Source organism: Orbicella franksi, chromosome 8 (assembly GCF_964199315.1).
Source record: "Orbicella franksi chromosome 8, jaOrbFran1.1, whole genome shotgun sequence".
Lineage (NCBI taxonomy): Eukaryota > Metazoa > Cnidaria > Anthozoa > Scleractinia > Merulinidae > Orbicella > Orbicella franksi.
Window position 1 is genome coordinate 16,016,697 of NC_138152.1, and position 9,933 is coordinate 16,026,629.

At 41.1% G+C, this 9,933-nt stretch overlaps 1 protein-coding gene across 1 annotated transcript; it reads left to right on the top strand.

Moving 5' to 3' along the window:
- The first annotated feature begins 693 nt into the window (after positions 1 to 693).
- On the top strand, positions 694 to 5,447 carry LOC145494818 (putative N-acetyltransferase camello). Its single transcript, XM_081474392.1, has 3 exons — positions 694 to 816; positions 913 to 979; positions 2,328 to 5,447. Exon 3 carries the CDS (start codon positions 2,328 to 2,330, stop codon positions 3,051 to 3,053), a length of 726 nt encoding a protein of 241 aa, XP_081330518.1. The 5' UTR covers positions 694 to 816; positions 913 to 979; the 3' UTR covers positions 3,054 to 5,447.
- The last annotated feature ends 4,486 nt before the right edge of the window (positions 5,448 to 9,933 follow it).

Here is a 9,933-nt window from a genome sequence, read left to right on the forward strand (position 1 = left end):
ATATTTTTTTCAACTACTTGTATCGTACTTACCCGGCGTAAAGCTATGAATAGTGCAACATGATATGAGAGGCAGGTTTGTAACAAATCTCCTTGTATTCATTTTGTATACACTGTACTTTTACGACCCCTAAACTCATGCTATTGGACATTTAGTTTCAGCTGTCTGCATGGTCATCCACATAGAGTGACTCGGCCGTAAAAAGGTGCTTCTAAGCGTTTCTCAAACAGTCATGTTGTTGAGCTCACTAACGTTTTAGTACGTGCACAGGTGCGAATGACGAAACAGTCTGAAAATCTCGTTGCGGCAACCTTTTAAGCAATACCTACGCGTCACAGTCCAGGGAAATAGCCAATTTAACAAGGTTTGTTCATAATGAAGGAGCGGAATTCTTACAAAGACGCGTGATATTATTGGGGTTCTAGAATGATATAATAATCGTGATCTCTTACGTCGAAGAAAACAACTAAACACGTTACACGGTAGCACGCGACACTAAAACAATCGTCGGTCTATATTTCGAAATCAACATCACGTCTGAAATCTACAAGGCGCTGTGATTGGTCGAAAGGCGCAATTTTACGTCATTGTGTTTCATAGTGAGACCCGGAGCCAATCACAAACCGATCGTACTCACAATACCAGCACGTAGGTTCGTAAACATTTGTAAACAGAGCTTACATCGACATCACGTATTCCAGTGCTATAATTGGGATGGCAGGAACAGAGCTCTGTCTTTTTTGCACCATAGCTGCCACGCTCACATTTACTTTCTAGTGCAAACTCCGAGTTTGTTTCGGAACAAAGCGGAAAAAGGTTCGAGTTTCTTAGTACATATCTCTGGAAAGACTGTTCTTTTGCTGACAATTTAAACACAGAGAAGTGACTAATTTCCTTTTCACTCATTTGCAGGGAACAGAGCCAGACCAGACACAAGCGCTCGTAAAATTTTGGAATCAAGGCAGATCACAACACGAAGGTAAATACATCATACATTCCCATAACTATTTCCTTTTCAAAGAAGCAACGTGATCAAATAGTAAGTCAAGAGAGAGAGAGACTAAATAAAAACAAAACAAAAAGGGAATATCGATCGCGAACATGGCTGTATACCGTCTCAGCATTCCTATTTTTATAGTTTCGCGAACACCGAGAATTCAAACCAGGTTATTCAGAACAAGCCAGCTTTACAAAACTCAACCTTCATACAAATCGTTATGCTGCATGAATTCAGTCATTCTACATTTTTCAGGCCATCTGCAAATCCTCAGTTCACACCAGGCACGTACCCGCGAATTCAGAACGAGTAATGTCATGGAACTGAAGCACACTGACAAACAAACTCCGTGTACGAAGACCCTCGACTTTTTTCTCAATAATCCGAACTTGTGGAGATTTTTTCATATATCAAGAGAACTACATCGTAGTATACGGAACCAACGAAAAAAAGCTGTCCACAAGCTTCAGATGTGATTTATTTATTTCAATCACCCTCGTCTTCAGTCATAACTCGATAACGCTTTCTTTCGTCTTCATTTGTGGAAACTAGAATTGCTTCGAGGAGTCCGAAGATTCTCTTTGACCGCGTCTTACTTTGAAAAAAACTAGCGTTAACTTGCTGTGATCGCAACAAAAAATGCTAGACTAGAAGTGCGAGTTAGCCGGTATTACATTATTTCTTTTTATTTTTTGTGGATCTATATTGGAACCTTGTTACGTTCAAGCAGCCATGAAATGAGTCCCTAAAAAATGAGATCACTTCTGACAATCCAGTGAGAGGAATCTTCAGAACGAAAATGAAACTTTTGGTGAAGTTCACAGCCTTGTTAACAGCCGTCCTAGAGTCATTGTGCAGTGAATAAAACAATGCAAAGAGGAATATTTCGTCCGCTAGCATCAATCTGCAAAAATTGAATTTACTTTCCAAGACAAACGTATATCTAAAACTGGGAATTTCTTCCGAAAGAGGCTGAAAGGCAGAGTTCATGTCGTTCCCTCCCAAAAACATCACATAGACACAGAAGAATATATATAGTTACATCATATCAGCAAATCAGTGCACTATATATAGGAGACAGAACTGCGTAGGAAGCCAGGCGAACTAATCCGACAATTTACTGTTAAGTCAGATAAGAAAGGAAATTCCAGGAGTTAATCTCAGAGTTTAGCCGCAAAGGGACGCAGATCTAAACAAGGTGCCGGTGCGGGCCCACACATGAGATTAGACTTTATTAGGTGTGAAGGCCGGGGGAACGAGACAGGAAAAAAGCACACAACAGGATTGCCACACCTAATTAAAAACGTTTTCGTTTCTTTGTTTCTCACAGATGACAAAATCCACCAAAGAAATTCTTCTTCAAGGGAGTACTTCCTCAACAGTAGCCAGTTCCAGCGAGGTGAAAATACGCTCGTACGAAAGCTCCGATTATGAAGATTGCAGAGAAATATTTACACAAGGAATGGAGCAGCTCATCAGCCTTGTGACTCGTCTAGTCTTCCCTAGATACTGTTGGATCCTTGCAGTGTTGAGCGTGTTTGTTTTCCTTGCTGCTTTCAAATACAACTTGTGGATGGTTCATCTGTACATTTTTGCTTGCGCCGTTCTGCTGTCTCTTCTGTATGTCGATGTTTACCTGGAGTGCTGGAAGTTCATCAACAACTGCTTAGCAACGGACTTAATGAACATTGAGAAGAGTTACATGTCCAATGATGGCTCTCACATGTGGGTAGCGGAGTGGAATGGTAAAGTTGTGGGCATGGTGGGACTCATTTATAATGAACGCCACAAGCCAGGGGTCGCTGAGCTTCAGAGGATGTCTGTATCGCCAGTCTGCAGACGAATGGGAATCGCCAGGAAACTGATTGACGAACTGCTCAAACACGCCAAGGATCAGCAATTCGAGAAGCTTGAGTTGACTACCACCAGTGCACAGACACCAGCTATTCGGCTGTACAAGAAATACGGCTTCAAACTCATGGCCGTCTTTCCTTATCCTCAGAAAATTCTTGCCGATCTGCAATACACTTGCTTTGACCTTCAGTTGACCGATTAGAGATAGTCTGGTGTCTTCTCCTTGGACTGAGGCAAGGAAAAATGCTGCCTACACTAAAGCAACTAGTGTACTTGACTGAGTTAGCACTGCAAGGTGGCAGACAAACATTGTCGAGATTCAAGATCTAAGATCGAATGCTCCAATTGTTTGGCTGACGGGGCCACTTCTCGAGTCATATTAACCGGACTTGTCTAAAGAAAGTTTACTTCTTCCAGATGAGATGTAGAAGTAGTTATGTGCAGAATTGAACTTATTAGATCATCAACTTTCAACGACGGGACTTGTGGTACATTGTAGCAAAGGCGGAAGATGGGTACTATTTAGAATCCATTACAAAATCATAATACAAAATTGTTTCATTTTCCTAATTCATTTTGTCTCGATTGTGACCTCCCAGTTTGTTTCATTTATGTGTAGTTGTATAAGTCTGTTTCTCAAACTGTAGAACACTGTTTCGTGCTAAAGCTATCTTGATAAAATAACTTTAAAAACTGTCTCTCATGGATGTGACGTCGTAATAAAAACAACCCATAGTGGAAAAAACCTTGTGTGCAATTTACCTTTGGCAGTTCTAATATCACTTAAATGGGACCTTGCGCCGGTTGTACCTCTGCAACCTCCTGTGCCTGACCAATATTTCGAACTTATATTTTCACTTCTCAATTGCCATAAACCTAAACAAGCAGCAAATAACAACATGACACTCACAAACGGAATTGTTTCGACCCCAAACGTGATGACCACTCTGCCGAGTAGATTCTTCTATAGTTTCAAGGTTTAGAAATACAGTTTTCTTTTACTGGCGGTATAACCCAGCATGCAGGGAAATGAAATTCTATGTCAGGGCGATTTTGCCTTAAAGTAACATTTTACTTTCGGGATAGTAAAACTTTGATACTCGGAGTAATTTGTTTCTCAACCAGACAGGGCAAGTAGGTCATATGTTGCCAGCTCCTTGTTGTTCAAAGGCCGGAGGGATTAGTTTTAACAAAACAAACCACGCTATACCCAGGCAGTGACTTACCCAGGCTAGTGGATACTAAGTGATATTCGGTTAACGTGTTTACATCCTTGTTGCTACCCAATTCAGATCAAGTGTGTTTTTACATGAATTGGTGGCAACAAAGATGTAAACAGGTTAGCCGGGTCCGTCTGTTTCTAAGTTTCAATAAATGTTCCTCGGCAATGGTACTGACGATGCCCATCTAAGGAGGAATGTGCGTGGTGGGGACAGCGTCCCGCGGCTGATACTGACAATGTGCTTTAATGTCAAGGACCTTGCTATGAATTTGCTTTATACTTATCTTGGTGTGGAAAGCCAAAATCGCCGAAACTTGTGAAAGCGGAAAGGAGCTATCAAGTAAAGAGAATAAACCAATTTAAATGATAATAATGACCAACAAATTCTAAATTTCACATCTTTTTCTGAAAATTAAATTTGATGACTGTAATTCACATTTATCCTTGGGAATATGAAAATTAGGGAAGAGAAGAAATTGTCCCTGAATGACCCTGAATTAGCTGAATAGCTGTCCCCCTGCGTTGAGTAGTATCGGCCAAACTTTTCACTTAACGCCGATAGCCGAAAAAAAAAAAATCAAAGCACTGCAAGGTGGGATGGCGGAAGAAGTAATTATCTACTCTCACGTTGCTGAGACTCATCATAGGAGACAAAGAAGCCTGCAGACGCAGATAGCTTTCAGTTGGACTGTAGTTATGTTTTCCACAGCCGGCCGGAAATCCATTTGCGGTTCGCAGACTTATCATAATGACTGCAACGCCAAAGTCCCTGAGGCAATCTTTTACCCGTGGTAAGTGACCATGACCTGTCAGGTGTGCTCAAACTGAGTAACAGTAGATGATGTCTTTCAGGAGGAAACTGACTTTGACAATTTTAACGAGTAAAGTCGCTGAAATGCCAGTCTTGAAGTGCTTTATGTTCAGTGCCACTGTCAGGAGCCCATCACTTGCCACTGTCAGTGTTCTGGTAAAATTTGGCCCATAGTCAGATTTGTGTAAATGTTTGCAGCTTTACACGCAGCACCTTTGATCTTCTAATCAGTCTAATCACCTTAAGATCATGCCAGCAACCAGTTAAATTCTAAGATAAGACACCGAATTCCCATTCTTGGTGGAGAAGCCTACTTTTAGCCAATATATCGATCAGATGAAACATATTAACGACTCTCGCTTTAGTCAGGAGCACGTACCAGCTAGCCGGAGCGGCTAGCAAATTTGCCGGATCGAGTTCAACCGGGATCCTGAATTGCATTTTTAAAACAGTTCTTCTAGTTACTGGCCCCTATTATGGTGACACAGGGAGGGATTTAGGACTGAAAAATTGTCTTATGGCAGAATTAGAAATAAAGAAAACTCTCTAGATGAAAAAAAAAAGGAGAAGAAGAAGAAGGAGCGATAGAAATACGTTAATCTCTAACAGTTACACCCGTGAGCAAGAGTAACGAGACCTTGCATGCGTCATTGTCCCTGGAATCCCAAGGTAGCAGTTACCTACCCCTCCCCTCCCCTCCCCCCTCCCTTGAACAATCAGCTCATGATCCGTCCCTGGACCACCGTCTACACCACAAACAGAAATGACAAGTTCTTCGGTCGCTTTTCATTTCAGTAGGTTTCTGTCCACACGGCAGAGCTTGTGTTTCTGATCCTCCTCATGAGAAGAAACATACATGACACATACATGTAATACTGGACGCCTTCTGTTATCGATGACTCTTTGGTACAGCTGTTAGACCATTGTACGTACGTCCCCAGCGTTCTACCTACCATTATGACAGACGTGTAAGTGGAAGGCCGGGAAAATTGTTTGTGCGTGGCCTCCTAGCACGAGCTAAGTGATTATGATCATAGTTTCTTGCACGAGCCAAATGCTTTTGCCCCCACGTCCTACTACCTCCTACTCCTCGGCCTGTAGAAGGCCCGTTGATTACAGATATTGTTTTTATGCTGTCATTTCCGCTTAGCTATTTTCGTCACGCCCACCTATCTGTATTAACAGATCGACACCAAGAAACTGTTCAAGGAGGGAAATTTTTGGTATCGAATTTCGGGCACGTGCATGTGAAGAGACCTGTTGACCATGTTCCCCCTTGTGGCCGCGACACAGATGTTTGAACCTCAGACCTTTTAAGAGCGTGCGCTATACGTGGTTATACTGATTAAAAGAGATTTATCCGAAGAATGACATTTATTTCAGCATACAAAGACTTCGGTTAAATACAGTTCATAAATGAAAGGTCATCATATTTCACGCTTTTTCACGTTATCTTCTTTTCCGGGGCCTTCTTTCATTATCAGAAAATAACAACCGGTAAACAATTCAAGCCTACAAACTGGGCTATTCTTCGTTAATTAACGGGCAGGAAAAAAGCATTCTTTGTCAAAAAAAAAAGGAAATAACTTACACCAATTCAATGTCCGGCCTTGTTGCCTTCGTCTGCAAATGTATACGTCGCATTTGTCATCTGCAGAGGAGTATCACCATTGCGTTATGAAAACGCAAAAAGAATCTTACACCTTGAGATCGCATCGATAAAATTAGAAATTTCCTCTTTCGGGTTTTGCGTTTTACGGCAAACAATATTTAGCTATAAAAGTACAGTCTTAAAAGACCTCATAAATAAAGCTGTTATTTGCCTTCTTTGACACGATTCCGGTTGTTCTCTTTAAATCCCGGCAAAGAACCGATCGGTTCTAGAGTTCCTTAAAGCTGTGATCTTGGTCGTGAAAATAAATTGCATACTGTATAAAGTATTTGTCGACTAGTTCTTGTAAGCTAACGAGTTCAGCATTTTTCATAGCTTGGGCCTTGCATGCTAAGTCGTCTTCCATCAAAGCTGTCCACACAATCTTGGGTCTTTGTCGGTAACTGGATTAAAGGACATCCATCTCAAATAACTCACTGCACATACGTACAATAAAATCGCGAGTTAAAAATTAAATCAAAAATATTACACAGCAAAATCTTCTTTGCTTCATTATTTGCACCGTTGATCCTGACCAAAGTTCTGCGCTCCCAGCTGAACTTTCCTGGTTAATCCAGATTCCAGCCATTTTGTGTTGTTCGCAGAAGTTTAACAGACCATGTCAACACTAGGAAGCACCCAAATACAATAGTCGCAATACTATACTCCAGCATAACTTCCCACCTAGAGTAGCGATTTCTCAACTGCGAAATTTCCATGTCAGTTCCCTAAAAGCTGGGCGAAGTCAAGGTCTTGGAAGTGTACAGTTGATCAGCAACGTCTCCAGTTTACTGCTCAATACTGAGACTGCTCTGACTGAATGCTTGTCCACCGGCTTTGAATCCCCTTTATCCGATTTTACCCCTGTCATTATGTAATGCGTGACGTATTTAGTTGTGAGATGAGGTCACGTACGTGGTAAACGCGTGATAAACACATACTTAGGATAGACAACATATCCGGGAAGACAGCCTTCAAGATTTTGGGGTGACCTTGTGCACATTGAGTTTTCATAACCCTTGCCTTGCTCCAAGCCAAAACAGCGTTTCTTTCAAGAAGATAAAATCAAATGCCTCGTTCAGCACACGTACACCCCCGAATCCGAAGAATTGCATAATTTATTATTTCGCAGCCTCTTTAGGCAGACGGCAACAACAACTGATATACCTATGGACAAGAGTAAAGCTAGTTGAGAGAACCCCCGGAGAAAAAACGTAGGCTTTCTGGAACGTTAACACCGTCTGCGTATAATATTTCCCTTTCCTGATGATTTAAGGGCTCATTTGTTTTTTCCTCAGTTGTGGGCTTTCTGTTTCTGTTTCTGTTTCTGTTTTTTTATGTTTGTTTTCTTGTTGTTGTTGTTTTGCTTTTGTCTGTTTGTTTGTTTGTTTGTTTTTTCTTCCTAGAACAATAAAATTAAAAGTGGATATCCGCCGTATCCGCTTATTTTTGTCTTTTGGTCGCTTTTTTTGGTTAGTGGTATAAAGAGGCGGTTGTATGAAACAACGCTGCTTCCTTTCCGTTTCATTTCCATTACGCGCTTCCCCTTGGGGGTGGATTGTCAGCTTTGTCACAGCAGCAATCATTTCAACAATTTTGTGACCGAGTGTCACGTCCGGAGGCCAAATGCAAACGTCTTGAGTTCTTCTGGATTATTCTGAACTTTCGAGAAACTTCGATCGTAACGTGAATAGCAGGATAACTTGCGAAATTTATTAATCTACTTCATTTAGCTATTGATCAAAATAACAGATTTTAACTTTAAGTCTGGTAATATCGATTGCTCTTCCTGTGTTCGATGTTGTGAGAATAAACTCGCAATAAAACCCCACTTACCTCAGCCAGGAAAGACATTATGACCGCATTTTAATTCGCATAATAAACTAAATTGTTTTCCCAATGTGTTTAACCCGATCTATCGGGCTAAACTTCCCTTGACGGACCTGTGAAATTCTAATCCTTCCTTAGAGCGCTCTTGCGACTCGATGGAAATATCTGGCAAACTGTCGAATCATGCCTTTCTAACTAAAAAAATAATAGTATAAACCCCTTTCTGCCACCGAAAATGGCTTAAAACCACAATTTAAAAGGCTTTTCAGACCTGCCTTATAATTTAGTTTCCTAGTTGAGGCCAATTAGGGCAGTGTTTATATGCTTTTTAAAATTAGGTAGAAAAGCTTCACACAATTTAAGACTAGAGTGCAATAGCCATACCCTATTTGAAACCAAAATGGCCAAAATCGACTCTTTTTTCTGACCAAAATGGCTAATTATTAAACCATACATTGGGGCATTGAAGCCGCACCTTATAAACAAACCTCCCCCCCCCCCCCCCACCCCCGCCCCCGGACGTTGCTGATACGTTAAGGCTTGTCACGGTTCTCTTACATCCGTCGAGGTGTTTCGAACCTATTCCACAAAAGGTCACCCAATCGTTGCATCCAGCAAGATGTGTCTTAACTACTCAGGAAAATTCGGCCAATTGTACGCCTTGCATGTATACCTAATTATACTTATTATAGCGTGAACTATAGTTCAAGGTTTTTAAAAAGAATCTGGTACCGTGAAAGAAAGAAACTGTTTTTTTTTTTTTTTTTTTGTTTTTTGCATGTGTGTTTGTTAATTTGTTTGTTTCTTAGTTTCTTTCTTTCTTCTCTTTTTTTCCATTTTAATATAATTATTCTTATTATAGTCCCACTTATTTTTGTGTGTATTTGGAGTTATGGAGTTGTCACATACTTGTGAAATGTTCGTGGCTAGTCTGACGCGGCGTTTCGTCTCGGCCAAGAGACTGTTCAGAGACCTTTAGAATTCAAAGGCAAACTCGTTGAACATCACGCCCAAAGTCCCGTTCGCAAATTCTTGATGTTGACAGTCTGGCCCTCTATCGCAGAAGGATTCCCAACCGTACGTTCACGAGTTAAATTTATACATTTAACTCGTGAACGTACGGTTGGGCAGCCATTTTGTTCACATGTCAGTCTGGCTCTCGAGAAATAAACAAACGGGTCAGCGGAATTACCACAAAACCGTTTCACGGCTCAACGACTGTCTGCCTCAGGCTGAGCAAAGGATTTTGCCCCCAATTGGCTGCTATCTTTAACTTAAGCGATTAGAAACGCTATCACTCCTTAAAAAAAGAGAGCAACACGAAGCTTGGCATGGGGCTTTCGCGCTGTTCTCCATATATATATAATTGGCGTTGGTTATCCATAAGACAACCAAAGCTGAAACAAGTCGCGCCTCTAAATATATTCCGCCGCCATTTGTTGTTTTCATATAGCCATATAGCATAACGCTTCTTCAATGTTTTCTCTGTGATTTACTGGGTTGGTTGCTAAGAAGCAGGTGGCACCCGCACTTGAGTTTTTCTGGTGCTTACTAATTGAGTGTTGGAA